Below are 24,990 nucleotides of genomic sequence, written 5' to 3'. Positions count from 1 at the left end.
TGCTGTGTATCACGCCCACCCCGGTATCCGGGTGACAGCCAGAGTCCTGGGGGATGGGAGTCTGGAGAGAATTCATATTAAGATTCATTTACTTATCACATGTACATCAAAGGAAACAGTGAAAAATGTCGCTGGCCTTAACGAACAACGCAACCCTGGAATACGCTGAGGGCAGCCCGCAAGTGTTGCCATGCAACCCGGCGCCCAGCATGTTCAGCAGAAGAACACAAACATAACCACCACCAACAACAACACAGCAGCAAAACAAGCCCCTTTCCTCCCTCCCACCCGTTCACACACGCACAGTCTGAAACCTTGAGACATCTTGGACTTCGCCAACCTCTGGGTATCAACCGCAGGACTGTGGTGTTGACCTTCGGTTCTCGACCCCAGGTCTCGCACGGACCTCCGACCCCAGTGACCTGGGGTGTCTCCTCATGTCAGGAGATGTTTTGACCCAGAAACAGAGCAGCGGAAACGATTCAGCAGTGAAAAATAACATTATTAATAGACCGCTAAGTAACAAGCCACGAGAACCAAAAAAAAATCAGAGATAATAGAAACGAAACACAAAAGGCAACATGTAAACTTTCGGCAGGGGGGCCGAAAACTAGGATCAACTGGTTGAGACCGGCTCGAGGACTGTGGATGAGAACTGGGTGTAAACAGGCTGCAGTTGGTAAGTCTGCAACGACTGGCAGGTGAATGCTGTTAGCGGAATGGAGATCAGTGCGGTCTGGAGGACGTCAGGGGCAGCGGCCTTGACACTTCGGGCGTCTACCACCGGATTCGTCGTTCTCTGTCCTCCAGACTTCACTGAGGTGTGGGTATTGCCCGATCACGGTTCGTGGCGATGGGGGTACGCTGCCCACCCCTATCCTCCTCCCTCCAAGCCCAGACTCTTTCTGCTCCCGCCACCATCTGTGCTGTTCTCAGCGGGACGGGCGTCAAGGCTGGTCATCTCAAGGCCCGCCCTGGGAACTCTCCCTGCTGTCGTCCTCCGTCCCGGAGATGCTCTGTCTCCGACGGGAGCTGAGGTGTGGTCGGGGTGTATAAAAGGCAGGAATCCGCGGGCCACGCTACGGTGGGGACTTGCAGCCGCTGGTCACCATGCGGGGTTTCTGGATTCCCTCCGTCAGCCTGGCCGCAGCAGGTGACCGAGTTGGAGGGGGTGGGGAGAAGGAACTGGGGTAAGAAGGACCCTCGGGACACAAAGTCTCCAGGGCAGAGGCCGGCGATTTACTCATGGGACTACGATTCCCGGAGAGAGAAAGACGCCGTCTCCCGGCTGTCACAATCCAAACCGTCCTCCCTCCCTCTCTTATTTATTTCTCTTTCTTCCTCACTGTTTCTCTACCCCTTTCTTTATTTGCTTCTCTCTCTGCCCTCTCTCTCTCTCGTTCTCTCCGCTCTCTCCTCCTCTCCTTTCCCCTCTCTCCTTCTTTGGCTCTTCTCGATTTCTCTCCTCCCCCTCTCTACATCTTTCTCCCTTTCCTCTTTCATTCTTTCCCTTTCTTTTCACCTTTCTCTCTTTCCCCCTCTCCCCTATTTCTCCGCCGCTCTCTTCCTCTTTCCCTCTTTCTCTTTTTCCTCATTTTCCTATGTCTTTTCCTTCCCTTTCTCTTTCCCTCTCTACCCTCCTCCCCCACTCCCTCCTCTCCGCCGCTCCCTCGAGGTGACCGTTGTTTCCGTGTCGACGGAAGGAGGTGGGCGACGGTGTCTGCGGTAACGAGCCCGGTTTCTCTCTCCGCAGCAGCAGCTGACCATGATAAGATCATTAACGGATATGGGTGCCAGCCGCGTCGCAGCCTTGGCAGGTTTTCCTGACCACCCAGGGGTACCGCTGGTGCGGGGGCTCCATTATTAACGAAAACTGGATCCTCTCCGCCACGCACTGCGGGCAGCCGTAAGTACCGAGCTCCGGGGTTCGATCCGAGCGCCTCAGTAACATCCTCCGTCTCAGCTGCTGCCCACGCCGTCCCGTCCTTCACACCCACTACCTGTGTCCCCCTCCTTCCCCAAAGCCGGCTCCGCCCGTCCCTTCCATCAGCCCACTGCCTCTGCATCGCTTCCCTCCTCAAACCCCTGCGTCCCCTATCACTACCCGGGTACCCCCCGCACCCTCCATCGACCCAAGTCCCTTCCCTCCACACCCTGCGTTACCCCTCTTCCTGTAACCCCGTCACCCCAGCGACCTGAGGATATGCAGCGTGCATCGACTGAACCGCGGCCTCTCCTCGAATAAAAGGGTTCCTCCTGTCCTCAGCTACCACCCCACCAGCCTCGTGTCCAGCACATAATTCTCCACAAGTTCCCCCATCTCCAACGGGATCCCACCACCAGACACATCTTTCCCTCCCACCCCCCAATTTCCCCACCCTGGGTTCTTCCTCCCCACCTTTCCCCCGGCTGGGTCACCTAACTTCCCTGCGGAAAAGAGATGACCCGTGTATGTACCCACCCTCTGCCCCCCCTCCATTTCTCATGTCTCCCTTTCCTCCGCAGCCCCTGCGTCTCCCGTCTCCTCTCCAGATCGGTCCTGTCTCGTTTTCCTCCTCGCGGCCGACTCGCTCTTTCCCCGGTGAAGGGCGGACCTGGCTTCTCACTTCTACCCCCACACCCCTTCGACCCCCATCTGCGCTCTCCCCAACCTTCCCCGTCTTCCCTCCCTCACTCCACACCGCTGACTGAGTACCCCCACCCGCAGAGTACAGGGCGGACATTTGTATGTCCCCTGCCCACCTCCTTCCCTCCTGTCACAAACAGAGAAAATCTGCAGATGCTGGAAATCCGAGCAACGCCCACAAAATGCTGGAGGAACTCAGCAGGCCAGGCAGCATCGTTGGAAAAAAGTACAGTTGACGATTCCGGCCGAGGCCCTTCGGCAGGACTGAAGGAAAAAAAGATGAGAAGTCAGAGTAAGAAGCTGGGGGGGGGGGGGGGGAGGAAGAAATAGAAGGTGACAGGTGAAACCGGGAAAGGGATGGGGGGGGGCGAAGTTAAGAGCAGGGAAGTAAAGATTGGTGACAGATACTGGGCTGCGGAAGGGGGAATCTAATAGGAGAGGACAGAAGGCCATGGAAGAAGGGGAGGAGCACCAGGGAGAGGCGATGGGAAGGCAAGGAGATAAGGTGATAGAGGGAAAAGGGGATACGACTAGTGAAGGAGAGTGGGCATTACTGGAAGTCGGAGAAATCGACGTTCAGGCCTTCAGGTGGCAGGCTACCCAGACCGTATAAAGGTGTTGATCCTCCAATCTGACTGTGACCAGGATGGGGATCAGTGGGGAGGGAAGTGGACAAGGGAGTCGCGTAAAGTAGAAAGTGGGAAGGGCGGGAGGGAAAGATGTGCTTGGTGGTGGGATCTCGTTGGAGATGGCGGATGTTTCGGAGAATTATGTGCTTGACGCGGAGGTCAGTGAAGACAAGAGGAAGTCTATCCCTGGTAGGGCAGCGGGAGGATGGGGTGAGAGAAGATGTCTCTCCCTCCCCTCTCTCGATCTTTCTGTCTTTATATCTGGAGACAAGCTTATCGACATCCATTCCCTTTCCCAGTCTCTCTGTCTCTCTCTCCAGAGACAGGTTATCAACTGATGTCTATCATAAACACATGGACTCTCACAACTACCTAGACCACACCTCTTCCCACAATTACTTATAAATAGGCCATCCCTTTCTCTCATTTCCTCGGTCTATACCGCATCTGCTCTCAGGATGAGACTTTTCATTCTAGAAAGAAGAAAGGGGCTTCCCTTCCTCCACTGCATCTCTTCCATTTCACGCATGTCTGCTGTCGCCCCGTCCTCCCGCCACCCCATCAGGGATAGAGTTCCTCGTGTCCTCATCTACCATCCCACCAGCCTCCGCGTCCAGCGCATAATTCTCCGAAACATCCGCCAACTTCAACAGGATCCCACCACCAAAATACATACTTCCCTCCCCACCGCCCCCACTTTCTGCTTTCCACAGGGAACGATCCCTGCGCGAATCCCTTGTCCATTGGTCCCTCCCCACTGTTCTCCCTCCTCTCCCTACACCTCTTCCCTCACTATCATACTCAGGGCCCTAAACAGTACTTCTAGGTGAGGCGACACTACACCGGCGAGTCTGTTGGAGCCATTTACTGTATCCGGTACTCCTGGTGTGGCCGCCTGTTTATCGGTGAAACCCGACGGAGATTGGGAGACTGCTTCCCCGAGCACCTACACTCCGTCCACCAGAAAAAGTGGGATCTCCCGGTGGCCACCCATTTCAATTCTCCTTCCCTTTCCTATTTCAACATGTCTATCCACGGCCTCCTGTACTGTCGCGATGAGGCCACACGCAGGTTGGAGGAACAACATCTTACATCCCATCTGGGTAGCCTCCAACCTGATGACATGAGCATCCATTTCTCGAACTTCCGGTAATTCCACCCCCCCCCCACTTCACCAGTTCCCATCCCCTTTTCCCCTCTCCCACTTTATCTCCTTGCCTGCTCGTCGGCACCCCGTGGTGCTCCTCCCCTTCTTCTTCCTTCCATAGCATTCTGCCCTCTCCTATTAGATTGCCCCTTCTCCAGCCCTGTATCTCTTTCATCAGTCAAATTCCCTGCTCTTTTCTTCACCCCTTCCCTTCCCGGTTTCACCTGTCACCTTCTGTATTTCCTCCCCTTCCCCACATTTTAACTACTCCTCATCTTTTTTTGTCCAGTCCTGCTGAGGAGTCACTCAAAACGTCGACTGTACTCTTTTCCATGAATGCTGCCTGGCCTGTTGAGTTCCTCCAGCATTTTGTGTGTGTTCCTTCCCTCATGTATCCTCCCCCTTCTCCAACTCTTCTTCCCGCTCCACCCCTCCCCACGGCTATTGGTTCTCTCCCCGGACACAGGGCGGATCAGTGTGAGACCCCTGTGTTCTTCTCCCTTCTCCCGCCCCCTCCCCGTCCCTGTGGCTCCCTCATCCTCTTCCCTTCCCCTTCTCTCTTCCGTCTCCCCGTCCTGGTCATCCTCACGGTGGATCCACGCACTCCAACCCTCACCACTATGTGCTTCCCCTCCCTCCCTGTCCATTTGACGCCTCTCCCACTCTCCCTTCTCCCGTCACGCCCCAATGCTGACCCACGCTCGGACCCCGCACCCAGCACACGGTGTTTTCCCTTCCCTGCGCTTCGCTCGCTCCCCCCTCACCCCCATCGTCTTCTCCCCTTCCCTCCCTTTGGTTGACCCTTCCCTCGCAGCAGAAGGCGTACCTCGGTGTCCCCCGGTCCTCATCTTTTTCTTCCCCTCCGCCCCTACACCTGTCGCCCCCTTCTCTCTCCCTCCGCACGACTGATCCTCGCTCTCCATGTCCCGGCGCAGGGCGGACACGCTGATCGCACACGTGGGCGAGCACGACACCACTGTGGAGGAAGGCACGGAGCAGCGGCTGCCCGTGGCCCAGGTCATCCCGCACCCCTTCTGCAACCCCCGCAGCCTCGACAACATCATGTTGCTGCGGCTTGCCGCCCCGATCATCTTCGACTGCAACGCGCAGCCGGTGCCGCTCTCCAGCAGCCGCCCGAAAGCCGGCCTCCAGTGCCTCGTTTCTGGGTGGGGTAATCTGCTTACCGATAGCGGTGAGTAACCCCGGCCGGGGTCGCGGAGGGGAGGACTCCCGGGTCGGAGGGGAGATGGAAGTGGTGGAGGTCTAATGAGAGGATAAAGGGGTGAAGGTGGAGCAAATAACTATAAAGAGGAGGAGGAGGAGGAGGAGAGCTGCGGGAAGCGGAGGTAGGAGGTGAAGGAGTGAATGATACCTGTGGATAGGCAAAGAAGGTGAGAGGATGGGGAGGAACAGGTGAGCAGGAAGTGGGGAAGATACCTGAGGAGACTGGAAAGGGGAGAGTTGGGAGAGAGGGGAAGGATGAGGGGAAGGAGAGCTGCGGCGGAGGTAGGGAGGGGTACCCGTGGGTAGTGGGAGTGGGGGGAGGAGGAGCAGTGGGAGCAGGTGGGAAAGGCGATATGGGAGGAGGGAGGTAGGGAGGGGTACCCGTGGGTAGTGGGAGTGGGGGGAAGAGGAGCAGTGGGAGCAGGTGGGAAAGGCGATATGGGAGGAGGGAGGTAGGGAGGGGTACCCGTGGGTAGTGGGAGTGGGGGGAGGAGGAGCAGTGGGAGCAAGGTGGGAAAGGCGATATGGGAGGAGGGAGGTAGGGAGGGGTACCAGTGGGAGTGGGGGGAAGAGCAGCAGTGGGAGCAGGTGGGAAAGGTGATATGGGAGGAGGGAGGTAGGGAGGGGTACCCGTGGGTAGTGGGAGTGGGGGGAGGAGGAGCAGTGGGAGCAGGTGGGAAAGGCGATATGGGAGGAGGGAGGTAGGGAGGGGTACCAGTGGGAGTGGGGGGAGGAGGAGCAGTGGGAGCAGGTGGGAAAGGCGATATGGGAGGAGGGAGGTGGGAAGGAGTACCTGAAGGTAGTGGGAGGAGGAGGAGTGGATGAGGAGAGAAGGGTGCCCGAGGGAGGGGTGTCAATCCAGAATGACTGGAGTGTGAAGCAGCTTGGCGAAACAAGTGTGGGTGGAGAGGAGATGTTTGAGGAGAAAGCACGGAGGCGGAGGTATTGAAAAAGGGAAGGAGGAGAGCGTTCAACACAACGAGGGGTATGTAACTGAAAAGAGAGTTTTCCATCCAAATGGTGGGTGTGTGAAGGGACTGGGGAGGAGGTTTAGTGGTAGGGGAGGTGGGTAGGTGAGGGAAGGAGGATGGGGATGTGGAGCGGGTGGGTGCGTGGTGAAACCCAGAGTGGTGGGTATGAGAAGGTGCGAGAGGAGGTGGCAGTCGGGGTCCGCAGATGACACCTGGAATGCACTCCCGACGCGAGTGGAATTGCCTGGGTCAGCAGGTAAGTGTGTGGCCAAAGGGACTGTGCCAGGGCCATTCCTCCTGACTTCTCTGCCCTCGTTCCTCCAGTGGAGTACCCGGCCAAGCTGCAGTGCCTTGAGATCCTGGTGCTCTCCGTCACGACCTGTCTGGCGGCCAATCCGGGAAGGATCTCCGGCAATATGTTCTGTGCTGGTTTCATGGAGGGAGGCAAGGACGCCTGTCAGGTAAGGAGGCGGGACCAAGGCTAAGGGGCGTGTCCCAGGGTAAAGGTGGTGATACCTGACGTATGGAGCAGTCTTTCGAGGGGCGGAGCCTGTTGTAGAGGGTTGTGGTTGGGGTTATGAAAATGTAGTGCTGCAATAGTGGGGCATGTGGGAGGGTGACTCATTGAAAACCAGGCTGAACCTAGGTAAGGGGCGAGGCTAAACCCTGGGCTGTGGCAGGAGTCGGAGCTAGTAGACATTTCAGTCCGCTCTCACCGTCCCACCTCACCGTGTCAGGATGGGCCGAATAATCCTCGGAGACCCAGACTCAGATCCTGAGGCAGGACTCCTCCTGCAATATGTCCTTACCATATAAGTTAGTTAGTGTTACTCATAGCCCTCTATTTTTCTCAGCTCCATGTACCTATCTAAGAGCCTGTTGTTTCTGCCTCCAACTCCATCGCCGGCAGCCCATTCCACGCACTCGCCACTCTCTGCGTAAAAAACTTAACCCTGACATCACCTCTGTACCTACTTCCAAGCACCTTCAAACTATGCCCTATCGTGCAAGCCGTTTCAGCCTTGGGAAAAAGCCTCTGACTATCCACATGATTAATGCCTCTCATCATCTTGTACACCTCTATCAGGTCACCTCTCATTCTCCGTCACCCCAAGGAGAAAAGACCGAGTTCACTCAACCTATTCTCATCAGGCATGCTCCACAATCCAGGCATCATCCTTATAAATCTCCTCTGCACCTTTTCTATGATTTCCACATCCTTCCTATAGTGAGGTGACCAGAACTGAGCAGAGTGCTTCAAGTAGGGTCTGACCAGGGTTCCAGAGAGCCGGAACATTACCTCTCGGCTCCTAAACTCAGTCCCAAGATCGATGAAAGCCATTGCACTATATGCCCTCTTAACTACAGAGTCAACCTGCGCAGCAGCTTTGAGTGTCCTATGGACTCGGACCCCAAGATCACTCTGATCCTCCACACTGCCAAGAGTCTTACCATTAATGCTATATTCTGCCATCATATTTGACCTACCAAAATGAACCACTCACACTTATCTGAGTTGAACTCCATCTGCCACTTCTCTGCCCAGTTTTGTATCCTATCGATGTCCCGCTGTAACCTCTGACAGCCCTCCATACTATCTACAACACCCCCAACCTTTGTATCATCAGCAAATTTATTAACCCATCCCTCCACTTCTTCATCCAGGAAGATAAAAATCACGAAGAGTAGGGGTCCCAAAACAGATCCCTGGGGCAAACCACTGGTGACCGACCTCCATGCAGAATATGACCCGTCTACAACCACTCTTTGCATTTTGTGTGCAAGCTAGTTCTTGATCTATAAAGCAACGTCCTCTTGGATCCCATGCCTCCTTACTTTCTCAATAAGCCTTGCATGGAGTACCTTATCAAATGCCTTGCTGAAATCCATATACACTACATCTACTGCTCTTCCATCATCAATGTGTTTAGTTACATCCTCAAAATATTCAATCAGGCTTGGAAGGCATGACCTGCCTTTGAGAAAGCCATGATGACTATTCCTAATTATATTATGCCTCTCCAAATGTGCATAAATCCTGCCTCTCAGGATCTTCTCCATCAACTTACCAAACACAGAAGTAAGACTCACTGGTCTATAATTTCCTAGGCTATCTCTATTCCCTTCCTTGAATAAGGGAAGAACATCGGCAACCCTCCAGTCCTCCGGAACCTCTCCCGTCCTCATTGATGATGCAAAGATAATCGCCAGAGGCTCAGCAATCTCCTCCCTCGCTTCCCACTGTAGCCTGGGGTATACCTCGTCCGGTCCCGGAAATTTATCCAACTTGATGCTTTCCAAAAGCTCAAGCACATCCTCTCCCTTAATATCTACATGGTCAAGCTTTTCAGTCTGCTGCAAGTCATCACTACAAACACGAATATCCTTTTCCATAGTGAATACTGAAACAAAGTATTCATTAAGTATCTCTGCTATCTCCTTCGGTTCCGTACACACTTTTTTACTGTCACACTTGATTGGTACAGCTCTCTCACATCGTATCGTCTTGCACTTCACATACTTGTAGAATGCCTTGGGGTTTTCCTTAATCCTGCCCGCCAAGGCCTTCTCATGGCCACCTTCTGGCTCTCTGAATTTCATTCCTATCATTCCTATCTCTATCATTACCTAGTTTTTTGAAACTTTCATAAGCTCTTCTTTTCTTCTTGACTAGATTTACAACAGCCTTTCTACACCACGGTTCCTGTACCCTACCATTCTTTCCCTGTCTCATTGAAACGTACTTATGCATAACCCCACGCAAATATCCCCTGAACATTTGCCACATTTAGAAACATAGAAACATAGAAAATAGGTGCAGGAGTAGGCCATTCGGCCCTTCGAGCCTGCACCGCCATTTATTATGATCATGGCTGATCATCCAACTCAGAACCCAGCCTTCCCTCCATACCCCCTGACCCCTGCAGCCACAAGGGCCATATCTAACTTCCTTTTAAACATAGCCAATGAACTGGCCTCAACAGTTTGCTGTGGCAGAGAATTCCACAGATTCACCACTCTCTGTGTGAAGAAGTTTTTCCTAATCTCGGTCCTAAAAGGCTTCCCCTCTATCCTCAAACTGTGACCCCTCGTTCTGGACCTCCCCAACATCGGGAACAATCTTCCCGCATCTAGCCTGTCCAATCCCTTTAGGATCTTATACGTTTCAATCAGATCCCCCCTCAATCTTCTAAATTCCAACGAGTACAAGCCCAGTTCATCCAGTCTTTCTTCATATGAAAGACCTGCCATCCCAGGAATCAATCTGGTGAACCTTCTTTGTACTCCCTCTATGGCAAAGATGTCTTTCCTCAGATTAGGGGACCAAAACTGCACACAATACTCCAGGTGTGGTCTCACCAAGGCCTTGTACAACTGCAGTAGTACCTCCCTGCTCCTGTACTCGAATCCTCTCGCTATAAATGCCAGCATACCGTTCGCCTTTTTCACCGCCTGCTGTACCTGCATGCCCACTTTCAATGACTGGTGTATAATGACACCCAGGTCTCATTGCACCTCCCCTTTTCCTAATCGGCCACCATTCAGATAATAATCTGTTTTCCTATTTTTGCCACCAAAGTGGATAACTTCACATTTATCCACATTAAATTGCATCTGCCATGAGTTTGCCCACTCACCCAACCTATCCAAGTCACCCTGCATCCTCTTAGCATCCTCCTCACTGCTAACACTGCCACCCAGCTTCGTGTCATCCGCAAACTTGGAGATGCTGCATTTAATTCCCTCATCCAAGTCATTAATATATATTGTAAACAACTGGGGTCCCAGCACTGAGCCTTGCTGTACCCCACTAGTCACCACCTGCCATTCTGAAAAGGTCCCGTTTATTCCCACTCTTTGCTTCCTGTCTGCTAACCAATTCTCCACCCACACCAATACCTTACCCCCAATACCGTGTGCTTTAAGTTTGCACACTAATCTCCTGTGTGGGACCTTGTCAAAAGCCTTTTGAAAATCCAAATATACCACATCCACTGGTTCTCCCCTATCCACTCTACTAGTTACATCCTCAAAAAATTCTATGACATTCGTCAGACATGATTTTCCTTTCACAAATCCATGCTGACTTTGTCCGATCATTTCACCGCTTTCCAAATGTGCTGTTATCACATCCTTGACAACTGACTCCAGCAGTTTCCCCACCACCGACGTTAGGCTAACCGGCCTATAATTCCCCGGTTTCTCTCTCCCTCCTTTTTTAAAAAGTGGGGTTACATTAGCCACCCTCCAATCCTCAGGAACTAGTCCAGAATCTAACGAGTTTTGAAAAATTATCACTAATGCATCCACTATTTCTTGGGCTACTTCCTTAAGCACTCTGGGATGCAGACCATCTGGCCCTGGGGATTTATCTGCCTTCAATCCCTTCAATTTACCTAACACCACTTCCCTACCAACATGTATTTCGCTCAGTTCCTCCATCTCACTGGACCCTCTGTCCCTTACTATTTCTGGAAGATTATTTATGTCCTCCTTAGTGAAGACAGAACCAAAGTAATTATTCAATTGGTCTGCCATGTCCTTGCTTCCGTATGTTTCCCTGAGAACATCTATTTCCAGTTTATGCTTCCAAGTTCCTGCCTGATAGCCTCATATTTCCCCTTACTCCGATAAAACATTTCCCCAACTTGTCTGTTCCTATCCCTCTCCAATGCTATGGTAAAGGAGATAGAGTTATGATCACCATCTCGAAAATGCTGTCCCACCGAGAGACCTGACACCTGACCAGGTTCATTTTCCAATACCAAATCAAGTACAGCCTCTCCTCTTGTAGGCTTATCTACATATTGTGTCAAGAAACCTTCCTGAACACACCTAACAAATTCCACACCATCTAAACCCCTCGCTCTAGGGACTTGCCAATTGATACTTGGGAAATTAAAATCTCCCACCACAACAACCCTGTTATTATTACATCTTTCCAGAATCTGTCTCCCTATCTGCTCCTCAATGTCCCTGTTACTATTGGGTGGTTTATTAAAACACCCAGTACAGTTATTGACCCCCTCCTATTCCGAACTTCCACCCACTAAGACTCCGTAGACAACCCGTCCGTGACTTCCTCCTTTTCTGCAGCCGTGACACTATCTCTGATCAACAGTGCCATGCCCCACCTCTTTTCCTTCCATCCCTGCCCTTTCTGAAACATCTAAAGCCTGGCACTTGAAGTAGCCATTCCTGCCCCTGCACCATCCAAGTCTCTGTAAAGGCCACAACATCATAGCTCCAAGTACTGATTCACGCTCTAAGCTCATCCGCTTTATTCATAATGCTCCTCACATTAAAATAGACTCATCTCAAACCACCGGTCTGAGCACGTCCCTTCTCTATCACCTGGCTCTCCAGGGTCCTATTATAGCTGTAACATTACCTCTCTGCCCTTAAACTCAATCCCACAATTGATGAAGGCCAATGCACCGTAGACCTTCTTAACCACAGAGTCAACCTGCGCAGCAGCTTTGGGTATCCACGGACTCAGACCCCAACATCCCTCTGATCCTCCACACTGCCAAGAGTCTTGCCATTAATGCTGCATTCTGCCATCATTTTTGACCTACCAAAATGAACCACCTCACACTTACCTGGGTTGAACTCCATCTTCCACTTCCCAGCCTAGTTTTGCATCCTAGCAATTTCCCGCTGTAACCTCTGACAGCCCTCCACACTATCCACAACACCCCAAACTTTGTATCATCAGTAAATTTACTAACACATCCCTGCACTTCCTCATCCAAGTCATTTATAAAAATCACCAAGAGTAGGGGTCTCAAAACAGATCCCTGAGGCACACCACTGGTCACTGGCCTCTATGCAGAATATGACCCATCTACAAACACTCTTTGCCTTCTGTGGGCAAGCCAGTTCTGGATGCACAAAACAATGTCCCCTTGGATGCCATGTCTCCTTATTTTCTCAATCAACCTTGCATGGGGCACCTTATCATATGCTTTGCTAAAATATATATACACTACATCTACGGCTCTACCTTCATCAATGTGTTTAGTCACATCCTCAAAAAATTCATTCAGGCTCATAAGGCACAATCTGCCTTTGACAAAGCCATGCTGACTATTTCTAATCCTATTATGCCTCTCCAAATGTTCATAATTCCTGCCTTTCAGGATCTTCTCCATCAATTTACCAACCACTGAAGTAAGGCTCACTGGTCTATCTCTAATCCCTTTCTTGAATAAGGAAACAACATCCGCAAACCTCTAATCCTCCAGAACCTCTCCCGTCCTCATTGATGATGCAAAGATCATTGCCAGAGGCTTAGCAATCTCCTCCCTCACTTCCCACAGTAGCCTGGGGTACATCTCATCTGGTCCCGGTGACTTATCCAACTTGATGCTTCCCAAAAGTTCCAGCACATCCTCTTTCTTAACATCTACAAGCTCAAGCTTTTCAATCTGCTGCAAGTCATCCCTACAACCACCAAGATCCTTTTCCGTAGTGAATACTGAAGCAAAGTATTCATTAAGTACCTCTGCTATCTCCTCCAGTTCTATACACACTTTTCCACTGTGACACTTGCTTGGTCCTATTCTCTTACGACTTATCCTCTTGCTCTTCACATATTTGTCGAATGCCTTGGGGTTTTCCTTAATCCTGTCTGCCAAGGCCTTCTCATGGCCCTTTCTGGCTCTCCTAATTTTCACTCTTAAGCTTCTTCCTGCTTGCCTTATAATCTTCTAGATTCCTATCATTACCTAGCTTTTTGAACCTTTTGTGAACTCTTCTTTTCTTCTTGATGAGATTTACAACAGTCTTTGTACACCAGGGTTCCTGTACCCTACCATCCTTTCCCTGTCTCATTGGAACGTACCTACACAGAACCCCACGCAAAAATCCCCTGAACATTTGCCACATTTCTTCTGCACATTTCCCTGAGAACATCTGTTTCCAATATACGCTTCTAAGTTCCTGCCTGATCGCCTCATATCTCCCCTTACTCCAATTAATTGTTTCCCTAACTTGTCTGTTCCCATCCCTCTCCAGTGCTATGGTAAAGGAGATAGAATTGTGATCACTATCTCCAAAATGCTGTTCCACTGAGAGATTTGACACTTGACCAGGTTCATTTCCCAATACCAATCAAGTACAGCCTCTCCTCTTGTAGGCTTATCTCCATATTGTGCCAAGAAACTTCCTGAACACACCTAACAAACGCCACCCCATCTGAACCCCTCACTCTGGGGAGATACCGATCAATAGTTAGCAAATTAAAATCTCCCACCACAACAACACTGTTATTGTTACTCCTTTCCAGAATCTGTCTCCCTATCTGCTCCTCGATGTCCCTGTTACTATTGGGTGGTCTGTAAAAAACACCTAGTCAAATTATTGACCCCCTTCCTATTCCTAACTTCCACCCACAGAGACTCCGTAGACAACCCCTCCATGACTTCCTCCTTTTCTACAGCCGTGACGCTATCTCTGATCAGCAGTGCCACGCCCCACCTCTTTTGCCTCCCTCCCTGTCCTTTCTGAAACATCTAAAGCCTGGCACTCGAAGTAACCATTCCTGCCCATTCCTGGATAGGAACGGTTTGGATGGAACTAAACCAAACGTGGTTAAATGTATTAATACAATCTGATATCCTCTCCACAGGGTGATTCTGGGGTCCCGTGGTATGTCATGGGAAGCTGGAAGGAATCGTCTCCTGGGGGCTGGGTTGTGCAATGAAGGGATATCCCGGGGTTTACACCAAAGTCTGCAACTACATCGACTGGATCACGGAGACAATGGCAGCAAACTAGAGCCTCCAAGTTTCAATAAAAATCTTATCATGTTCAACCTGAAATTTTGGCGATTCTTTTTATTTAGACTTAGGTCATAGATACAGCACAGTGCAACCATGAGTTTGTGCTGACTTTCTGACCAACTCTAAGATCAATCCAACTCTTTCTTCCCACATAAGCCGACACAGCATCCTCTCTGTAACACTATTTTCTACTCTCTCCCTTCCTTTTGTACTATCGCGATGGACGAACACGCGAAATGCTCTGTCCAGATGGCACTGAAACAGAAACGTTTCACTGGAGTCTTTTTCCTGGGGTAGGAAAGTCGAAAACTAGAAAACTAGATAGCACAGATTTAAGGTGAGAGGCAAAAAGGTTTAAAGGAGATCTGAGAGGAATGTTTTACACCCACCCTGGTGTCCGTGAGTGGATCGAGCTGTCAGAGGAAGTGATGGGAGCAGGTACTTTGAACAACATTTAAAAGACACCTTCTGGTGCGAAGACAGGAAAGGGTCAGAACGAAATGGGCCAAACGCGGGAAAATCTGACCAGCTGATGTAGACTCACTGGTCAGCATTGATGAGTTGGGCCAAAGGGCCTGTTTCGGCGGTCTATCACTCTATATGCTTATTCTCCGTCGCCATCCCAATTCACACACACACAGCTCGTATCTCTCGTATCTCACAGATATCTTCTCCCTCTCTCTCTCTCTCTCTCTCTCTCTCTCACACACACACACACACACACACACACACACACACACACACACACACCACACACACGGGATCCAGACCCAGTGGGGTGACTAAGGTCTGAAGAAGGATGTGCTTACGGATAAACGGGGGGAGTAGGCTGAGGGAAGCTGGGTGAGACCCACTATCTCGATGGACTAACGGAGGGAATGCTCTGTCTGGGTGGCACTCTAACAGAAGTCCGAATGTCTTCAAACTTTCACTAAAATTCAGACCCGCACGTCCCGGCAAAATGAATATGATTTCTCTCTGCACTCTTTCAATCTTATTGACAGTGACGATCATTGACCCATGGATATGATGCCCTATTCTCGTCTAGTAGCTGCTGTAGACCAGACAGCAACAGACCAGAGCATTAGAGATTCTGCAGATGCCGAAATTATTGAGGAACACGAACAAATTCAGCAACTCAGCAGGCCGGGAAGCATCTTCATCTCCTTGATCAAAAATGTGATCGCATCGAATTAAAGTCCTCGCCTCCCACTCCGAAGATTCTGTAAGGAGTCTTACAGACGTTTCAGACCGTGACCCATCATCAGGACTGGCGAGAACGAGAGCAGGACCCAGAATGAGAAAGTAGGGTGAGGGGAAACTGGCAGGTGATAGGTAATAGGTGAGACTAGGTGACATGCAAAAGATACAGGACTAAAGAAGAAGGAATCTGATAGAAACATAGAAAACCTACAGCACAATACAAGCCCTTCGGCTCACAAAGCTGTGCCGAAAATGTCCCTGCCTTAAAAATTACTAGACTTTCCCATCGCCCTCTATTTTTCTAAGCTCCATGTACCTATCCAAAAGTCTCTTAAAAGACCCTCTCGTACCCGCCTCCACCACCGTTGCCGTCAGCCCATTCCACACACTCATCACTCTCTGAGTAAAAAACTTACACCTAACATCTCCTCTGTACCTTCTCCAAAGCATCTTAAACCTGTGTCCTTTTGTGATAGGAGAGAGAGCCAGGAAGGTTTTCAGATCGTCCAGTTGTATGTTTCGATGGAACGTCAGAAATAGACGGAGCTGTTCTCCTTCCTGCCATCATATTCCTGATCCTGATCTCTTCCCTCAGCCCCAATCCCCTTCACTCATCCAAATCCTGCGAATCCCTCCTTATTAATTGATCTCAATCGGATATTTTGAGTAGAATTAATTCCGCAGGTCTAAAGAGAGAGAGAAAAGCGGTGGTTTGGGACAGTAATCTTTCACAATTCTGGCGAGGACTCCTGACCCGGACCTGATGACCCTGTGTCCCCATTCTCAGACGCTGCCCCACCTGCTGCGTGTTTCCAGCGTCGCGTCTCCGTTTCAGACAAGAACAGGACAGTGTTTCCCAACTGTGGTCTCACGGCGTTTGGTAGGTGTTCTACGGTATTTCTTTCAAACTACAACGGAATCACACAAACAGGCCGTTCGACCTTTTGCGTTCCTGCTGACCCACCAACACCAATCTCCAGCACTCGGCCCGCCCCTCTCTATGCCTCGGCTGTTCCATTGCTTGTCCGGATGCTGAGTTTGCTGAGAGTCCCTCTCACCAACCAACCTCCTCAGGCAGTGCGATCTAGACCCCACCCCGAGGTGAAAATATTGTCTTTCACATCCCCCAACTAAATCTCTGACCGAATACCAAAGCACTTATGTTTCAGACACCTTTGCCACTGGGAAAGTTTCGGAATATCGACCCTGCAGTGCACAGTTCTAGACTCCGTGTCCCTGGGTCAGACCCACACCGGGAGCACCGTGCACAGTTCTAAACTCCGTGTCCCTGGGTCATACCCACACCGGGAGCACCGTACACAGGTCCTGTCTCCGTATCCCTGGGTCAGACCCACACCGGGAGCACCGTACACAGGTCCTGTCTCCGTGTCCCCGGGTCATACCCACACCGGGAGCACCGTACACAGGTCCTGTCTCCGTGTCCCCGGGTCATACCCACACCGGGAGCGCCGTGCACATGTCCTGTCTCCGTGTCCCTGGGTCAGACCCACACCGGGAGCACCGTGCACAGTTCCAGTCTCCGTGTCCCTGGGTCAGACCCACACCGGGAGCACCGTACACAGGTCCTGTCTCCGTATCCCTGGGTCAGACCCACACCGGGAGCACCGTACACAGGTCCTGTCTCCGTGTCCCTGGGTCATACCCACACCGGGAGCGCCGTGCACAGTTCCAGTCTCCGTATGCCTGGGTCAGACCCACACTATGAGCACCGAGCACAGGTCCTGTCTCCGTGTCCCTGGGTCTGACCCACACCGGGAGCACCGTACACAGGTCCTGTCTCCGTGTCCCTGGGTCTGACCCACACCGGGAGCACCGTACACAGGTCCTGTCTCCGTATCCCTGAGTCAAACCCACACCGGGAGCACCGTGCACTGTTCGTCTCCGTGTCCCTGGGTCAAACCCGCACCGGGAGCACCGTGCACAGTTCGTCTCCGTATTCCTGAGTCAAACCCACACCGGGAGCACCGTGCACTGTTCCAGGATCCAAACCCCTGGATTCGGAGCAGGAGAACAGTGCGATAACACTCTCCCGATAAGTGACATTTGCCGAGCACAGAGACAACCAGTGTACAGGAAGGCCGTGATCCCAGACCGGGACACGGACGAGCTCGTCAGAGCCGGGAATAAAGACAGCAGGAGTCCAGACAACAATCTTATTGATTTATTTGCAGATTTATTACAGAGCCTCCGGAGCGGGAGGTGGGGTCTTTAATTCGCTGCCATCGTTTCCTCAATCCAGGAGACGAAGTTGCAGACGCGAGTGTTGACACCGCGGTAAAACCTCTCCGCGCATCCGTAGCCCCAGGAGACCACACCTTGGAGCACCCCGTCACACACCACTGGTCCGCCAGAGTCACCCTGTAGGGAAGGACGGGGACACGGATTCCGTCACCGGCTCGAAGGGACCGAGGCGTAGGACGTTCGGTAGATGTTTCACCGCCTCCCCTAGCAGCTGGACATTCATGAGGGTCAGGCAGTGGGGTGGGTGGGGAGAGCAGCGTTGGTCAATTTGCGAGAGTGTGGAGGGAATTCCATAGCGCAATGATCGGACAGCTGAAGGCACGGTCGCAATGGCGGAGAGAGGGAATTGATGGTGGACAGGTCGAGATCGGAGGAAGGGGAAAATGGAGAAGGGGTGTAATTCTTTACAGCTCTCCCCCATCTCCCACCGATAGTGGAGAGGGAAGGGAGCTGGTTGTCGGGGCCGGAGAAGCGCTATAAGCGCCGAGAGAGGGAGTTGATCACAGAGAGGGGGAGGGAGGGGGTCTCAGAGACGGGATGTACTAGGGCCGGAGTGGGTCACAGTGAATGGGGGGAGGGAGTAGGGGTCGGAGTGACGAGTTTTGCTGTACCTGGCAGGAATCCTTGCCTCCCTCCAGGAATCCGAGGCATATCATGTTGTTGGTGATCACCTCCATATACGATTTCTTGCAGAGCGTCTGGCTGACGATGGGGGCTTTCAGACACTGTAACCGGTCACCGCTGACGGCTGGGTACGCACAGGCCGGGGTGTGGAGAGGGGTTGGGGGAGAACGTTAGAGCCAGCAACCACTCCCCAGAGCGACGCGACGTCCCTCGGCATGAGAGAGGCTAATCAGCCCCTCTACTCTACCCTATTATCTATTGGGATTGTTGCCGCCTTCAGATCTCACCGTAGGCACCCTCTCTTTTTCCCACGCCACCCCTGAACCCCAGGAGCTCAACGCCCCCAACTCCGGTCCCAGAGTCGAATGGTACTGATGGTGCTGGAGGAAGTTCCAGACACCATCTCCCTCCCTCGCTGGATGTGAAACTCTTCCCCTGTGCACTCCCGGAACCTTCCAGACATCTGCCTCCCCCGCCCCACAATCTTTCTCTCTCTCACCCCTCCCTCTCCCCCATGCGCTCTTTCTTCCGCTCTCGCTCTCTCTCTCTCTCTCTTTACCTCTCTCCCCGCCCGCCCTCTCTCATCCCTCCCTTTGCTCTCCCGTCTCTCTCTTTCTCCCTCTCTCACACTCTCTCCCCTCGCATCTCTCCCTACCACTATCTGTTCCTACAAGCTTCCCCGCCTCTTCCCTTCTTCCTTGCCGGCTCCCTCACTCCATCTCGCACAATCTCACACTTTCTCTCCCTCTTTCTCTTTATCCACCCTCCTGCCACCTCTCTCTCCCCATACTCTCTTTGCTACCGCTGTTCTCTCCCTCCTTCTCTCTGCTTGTTCCCCATTCCTCCCTCCTCCCTCTATGTCTGCCCCCTCTCACCCCACTTTCGCCTCACTCTCTTTTCTTCTCCTTTACCCACACTCTCACTTTCTCTCTCATTCTCCCCGACTCCGTCTCTCTCCTTCACCCTTCTCCTCCCCGCTCTCCTATCCCCTCACCCCCTCCCCCGTTCGCTCCCTTCTCATCCTTTCTCACTTACCTACAGTCACACTTTGTCTCTCTCTCTCTCTCTATTACTCTCCCATCTTCCGACTCTTGCCAGCTGTCTCTCTCTTTAAATCTCTACCTCCTCACTCTCTCCGTCTTTTCATTCTCCCTTACCTGCTCTCTTACAGCTGTCATTCCTTCCCCCTCCTCCTCGTCCTGTCCCATCACCCCCTCCCTTTCCCTCCCTCCCCGACCCCCATAAGCACCTCTCTCCCTGTCTGCACTCTCCCTCCGCCCACTTTCCCATCACCCTCTCCCCGATCCTCACCTGGGTCCTTGGTGTTGCCCCAGCCGGAGATGAGACACTCATCGCCTGCCATTGGGCACTGCGTTGGGAGCGGAATGGCGGCCACGTTGCGGTTGAGAACGGCGGGCTGCGACAGTTTGATCAGCATGATATCGTAGTCCAGGGTGTCGGAGTTGTACAGGGAGTGGCGGAGAACCACCTCCGATTCGATTAACTGCTCCGTCTCTTCCACAGCCATGATGTCGTGTTTACCCAACATCACCCACATATGTCTGCGGGGAGGCGGAGGCAGCAGACTAGTCACAACCCTTGGGAAAACGTCGCTGTACACCTGTCCCCAGCAAATAGGGCCGGAAGGGGTCACAGGGGGGGGAAGGAGAAGGGTGCAGGGGGTAACAGAAACGGTGAGGGGTGTAGGGCTTGGAGAGGGTCAGAGAGACTGTGAGGGATGTAGGGGCCGGAGAGGGTCAGAGAGACGGAGGAATTTAGAGACCGGAGAGGATCAGAGAGACTGTGAGGTGTGTAGGGGCTGGAGAGGGTCAGAGAGACTGTGAGTGGTGTAGGGGCCGGAGAGGGTCAGTGAGACTGTGTGGGTGTAGAGGCCGGAGAGGGTCAGTGAGACTGTGTGGGTGTAGAGGCCGGAGAGGGTCAGAGAGACTGTGAGGGGTGTAGGGGCCGGAGAGGGTCAGTGAGACTGTGTGGGTGTAGAGGCCGGAGAGGGTCAGAGAGACTGTGAGGGATGTAGGGGCAGGAGAGGATCAGAGAGACTGTGAGGGATGTAGGGGCTGGAGAGGGTCAGAGAGACTGCGAGGGATGTAGGGGCTGGAGAGGGTCAGAGAGACTGGGAGGGATGTAGAGGCCGGAGAGGGTCAGTGAGACTGTGTGGGTGTAGAGGCTGGAGAGGGTCAGAGAGACTGTGAGGGATGCAGGGGCCGGAGAGGGTCAGAGAGACTGCGAGGGATGTAGGGGCAGGAGAGGATCAGAGAGACTGTGAGGGATGTAGGGGCTGGACAGGGTCAGAGAGACTGCGAGGGATGTAGGGGCTGGAGAGGGTCAGAGAGACTGGGAGGGATGTAGAGGCCGGAGAGGGTCAGTGAGACTGTGTGGGTGTAGAGGCTGGAGAGGGTCAGAGAGACTGTGAGGGATTCAGGGGCTGGAGAGGGTCAGAGAGACTGCGAGGGATGTAGGGGCAGGAGAGGATCAGAGAGACTGTGAAGGATGTAGGGGCTGGAGAGGGTCAGAGAGACTGCGAGGGATGTAGGGGCAGGAGAGGATCAGAGAGACTGTGAGGGATGTAGGGGCTGGAGAGGGTCAGAGAGACGGTGAAGGGTGTAGGGACCGGAGAGGGTCAGAGAGACTGTGAAGGGTGTAGGGACCGGAGAGGGTCAGAGAGACGGAGGAGTTTAGGGAACAGAGAGGGTCAGAGAGACTGTGAGGGATATAGGGGCCGGAGAGGGTCAGAGAGACTGTGAAGGGTGTAGGGACCGGAGAGGGTCAGAGAGACTGTGAAGGGTGTAGGGGCCGGAGAGGGTCAGAGAGACGGTGAAGGGTGTAGGGACCGGAGAGGGTCAGAGAGACTGTGAAGGGTGTAGGGGCCGGAGAGGGTCAGAGAGACGGTGAAGGGTGTAGAGGCCGGAGAGGGTCAGTGAGACTGTGTGGGTGTAGAGGCCGGAGAGGGTCAGAGAGACTGTGAGGGATGCAGGTGCGGAGAGGGTCAGAGAGACTGCGAGGGATGTAGGGGCAGGAGAGGATCAGAGAGACTGTGAGGGATGTAGGGGCTGGAGAGGGTCAGAGAGACTGCGAGGGATGTAGGGGCAGGAGAGGATCAGAGAGACTGTGAGGGATGTAGGGGCTGGAGAGGGTCAGAGAGACTGTGAAGGGTGTAGGGACCGGAGAGGGTCAGAGAGACTGTGAAGGGTGTAGGGACCGGAGAGGGTCAGAGAGACTGTGAAGGGTGTAGGGGCCGGAGAGGGTCAGAGAGACGGTGAAGGGTGTAGGGACCGGAGGGGGTCAGAGAGACTGTGAGGGATGTAGGGGCTGGAGAGGGTCAGAGAGACTGGGAGGGATGTAGAGGCCGGAGAGGGTCAGAGAGACTGTGAGGGATGTAGGGACCGGAGAGGGTCAGAGAGACTGTGAAGGGTGTAGGGGCCGGAGAGGGTCAGAGAGACGGTGAAGGGTGTAGGGACCGGAGGGGGTCAGAGAGACTGTGAGGGATGTAGGGGCTGGAGAGGGTCAGAGAGACTGGGAGGGATGTAGAGGCCGGAGAGGGTCAGAGAGACTGTGAGGGATGTAGGGACTGGAGAGGGTCAGAGAGACTGTGAGGGATGTAGGGGCTGGAGAGGGTCAGAGAGACTGTGAAGGGTGTAGGGACCAGAGAGGGTCAGAGAGACTGTGAAGGGTGTAGGGACCGGAGAGGGTCAGAGAGACGGTGAAGGGTGTAGGGGCCGGAGGGGGTCAGAGAGACTGTGAGGGATGTAGGGACCGGAGAGGGTCAGAGAGACTGTGAAGGGTGTAGAGACCGGAGAGGGTCAGAGAGATGGAGGAGTTTAGGGACCGGAGAGGGTCAGAGAGACTGCGAGGGATGTAGGGGCCGGAGAGGGTCAGAGAGACTGTGAGGGATGTAGGGACCGGAGAGGGTCAGAGAGACTGTGAAGGGTGTAGAGACCGGAGAGGGTCAGAGAGATGGAGGAGTTTAGGGACCGGAGAGGGTCAGAGAGACTGCGAGGGATGTAGGGGCCGGAGAGGGTCAGAGAGAGTGTGGGGGATATAGGGACCGGAGAGGGTCAGAGAGACTGTGAGGGTGTAGGGGCCAGAGGGTGCAACAGAGATGGAGAAGTGTGTATGAACCGGATGGGATCACAGAGACGGGAAGAGGTGCAGCTGCCGGAGAACATCACAGAGACGGGGAAGAGTGTAGGGCCGAAGGAGGTTACAGACACTGAGTGAGGGGTGTAGGGGCTGGAAGGGTACGCTCGACTGGGCCTAAACCGTTCCCCTCCCCTTTGCCAGACTTACCTCTGGTAGCAATGGGCAGCGGACACCACCCAGTTCTCGCTGATGAGCGACCCACCACACAAGTGGTAGCCGATGTTGAGTGAGACGATCCAGGGGGTGGAGTGTTTAGGACACTCGTACCCCCCGATGATTTTGTCGTCGTCGCTGGTGGGAGCGGCGGCTAAGGGGGCAGAGAACATGGTTAGACTGATTGTAAGGGGAGTAATGGTGAGTAGAGAGAGAAAGGGGAGGGAGAGAAGGAAACCGAGTGTGGTCGAGAGTCAGATGGGGAGAAGTGTAGAAGGTGAGATCTGGGAAGGAAAGGTGCAGAGGAGAAGAGGGAGAGGAGGTAAGGTGTGTGGTGGAAATGAGGAGGGGAGAGTAGGTGGGGCAGATGGGAAGAAGAGACAGGAATGAGGATAAGGAGGGAGAGGGAGGGATCGAGGTAGGAGAGGAGGGTGTAGGGAAGAGGGAGATGTGAGGAAGAGGCGAAGTCGAGGGAACAGGGAGATAGCTGATAGGAAAAGGTGGAGGATAGGGAAGGGTAGAGAGGAAAAGAGGGTGTTGAGAGGGACGGAGAGAGTAGGAGGGGACTGGGGAAAGGAGGGTGGAGGGAAGAGGAGAACATATACGGAGGTGGATATTTGAGCGGGGGTGTAGAGGGGTAAAGAGGTTAGAGAATGGAAAGAAGAGATTGGGAGAGAGGGTAGGCAACGAGGGAAAGGTAGGAGGTGGGTGGGAAGGACAAGACGGGGAGGGAGGGCTGTCAGCAATGGACCTACCAGTAAGCCCGAGGAAGGCAAAGAACACGAGGGTCTTCATGGTGACTGCGATGCCCGGAGACGGAGGCACGGCGGGTGCCGAGGGGGCTTTTATCCTGTACTAGGGACCCTTATCGGAGGGAGCGTTGCAGCTGCTGGGGGACCTCGGGGCAGTTACAAGACGTCCTGCCCTTGGGCAGTGGGTGGGAAGCAGACAGAGTGTGGGGGAGGAGAGTCAGCTGTCAGATTCCCAGCCTCAATGCTGAGTGGTCAAGGACGAGAAGCGAGGTAAGGGTGGGGGATGTCACCGATCCCAGGGAAATCACTGTGGTGGAGGTGGGCGGGGGGGGGTGGGGTGGTCTCTACTCTATCAGGGACGCAATGGACAGTGTGGGAGGTGATCTCCCCGAGGAAGGCGGAAGAGAGGCGGAGAACTGGAGAGAGAGCCGGGCTGTTATATAACCATATAACAATTACAGCACGGAAACGGGCCATCTCGGCCCTTCTAGTCCGTGCCGAACTCTTACTCTCACCTAGTCCCACCGACCTGCACTCAGCCCATAACCCTCCATTCCTTTCCCGTCCATATATCTATCCAATTTCACTTTAATTGACAACATCGAACCTGCCTTAACCACTTCTGCTGGAAGCTCGTTCCACACAGCTGCCACTCTCTGAGCAAAGAAGTTCCCCCTCATGTTACCCCTAAACTTTTGCCCTTTAACTCTCAACTCATATCCTCTTGTTTGAATCTCCCCCACTCTCAATGGAAAAAGCCTATCCACGTCAACACTATCAATCCCCCTCATAATTTTAAACACCTCTATCAAGTCTCCCCTCAGCCTTCTACGCTCCAAAGAATAAAGACCTAACTTGTTCAACCTTTCTCTGTAACTTAGGAGATGAAACCCAGGCAACATTTCAGTAAATCTCCTCTGTACTCTCTCAATTTTATTGACATCTTTCCTATAATTTGGTGACCAGAACTGTACACAATACTCCAAATTTGGCTTTACCAATGCCTTATACAATTTCAACATTTCATCCCAACTCCTATACTCAATGCTCTGATTAATAAAGGCCAGCATACCAAAAGCTTTCTTCACCACCCTATCCACATGAGATTCCACCTTCAGGGAACTATGCACCATTATTCCTAGATCCCCCTGTTCTGCAGCATTCTTCAATGCCCTACCATTTACCATGTATGTCCTATTTTGATTAGTCCTACCAAAATGCAGCACCTCACATTTATCAGCATTAAACTCCATCTGCCATCTTTCAGCCCACTCTTCTAACTGGCCTAAATCTCTCTGCAAGCTTTGAAAACCTACTTCATTATCTACAACTCCACCTATCTTAGTATCATCTGCATACTTACTCATCCAATTTACCACCCCATCATCCAGATCATTAATGTATATGACAAACAGCACTGGACCCAGTACAGATCCCTGAGGCACACCACTAGT

At 52.9% G+C, this 24,990-nt stretch overlaps 1 protein-coding gene and 1 pseudogene across 2 annotated transcripts; one reads left to right on the top strand and one right to left on the bottom strand.

Annotated features, from left to right (window-relative positions):
* Positions 1 to 1,357: 1,357 nt before the first annotated feature.
* LOC134341214 (trypsin II-P29-like) lies at positions 1,358 to 14,416 on the top strand (annotated as a pseudogene).
* A 3,400-nt stretch (positions 14,417 to 17,816) lies between these two features.
* LOC134341216 (trypsin-like) lies at positions 17,817 to 23,579 on the bottom strand. 2 transcript variants are annotated; one of them, XM_063039047.1, is made up of 6 exons: positions 23,540 to 23,579; positions 22,779 to 22,938; positions 19,785 to 20,035; positions 18,700 to 18,709; positions 18,461 to 18,590; positions 17,817 to 17,966 (listed from the first exon to the last, which is right to left on the bottom strand). In XM_063039047.1, the coding sequence occupies exons 1-6, from the start codon at positions 23,577 to 23,579 to the stop codon at positions 17,817 to 17,819; spliced, it is 741 nt and encodes a 246-aa protein (XP_062895117.1). The 2 variants fall into 2 exon arrangements, with proteins under 2 accessions (XP_062895117.1, XP_062895118.1); XM_063039048.1 differs by lacking the exon at positions 18,700 to 18,709 and having other exon boundaries at positions 18,461 to 18,597.
* Positions 23,580 to 24,990: the final 1,411 nt, after the last annotated feature.

This window comes from Mobula hypostoma, assembly GCF_963921235.1.
Source record: "Mobula hypostoma chromosome 8 unlocalized genomic scaffold, sMobHyp1.1 SUPER_8_unloc_7, whole genome shotgun sequence".
NCBI lineage: Eukaryota > Metazoa > Chordata > Chondrichthyes > Myliobatiformes > Myliobatidae > Mobula > Mobula hypostoma.
This window is presented reverse-complemented; position numbering and strand designations above follow the sequence as displayed.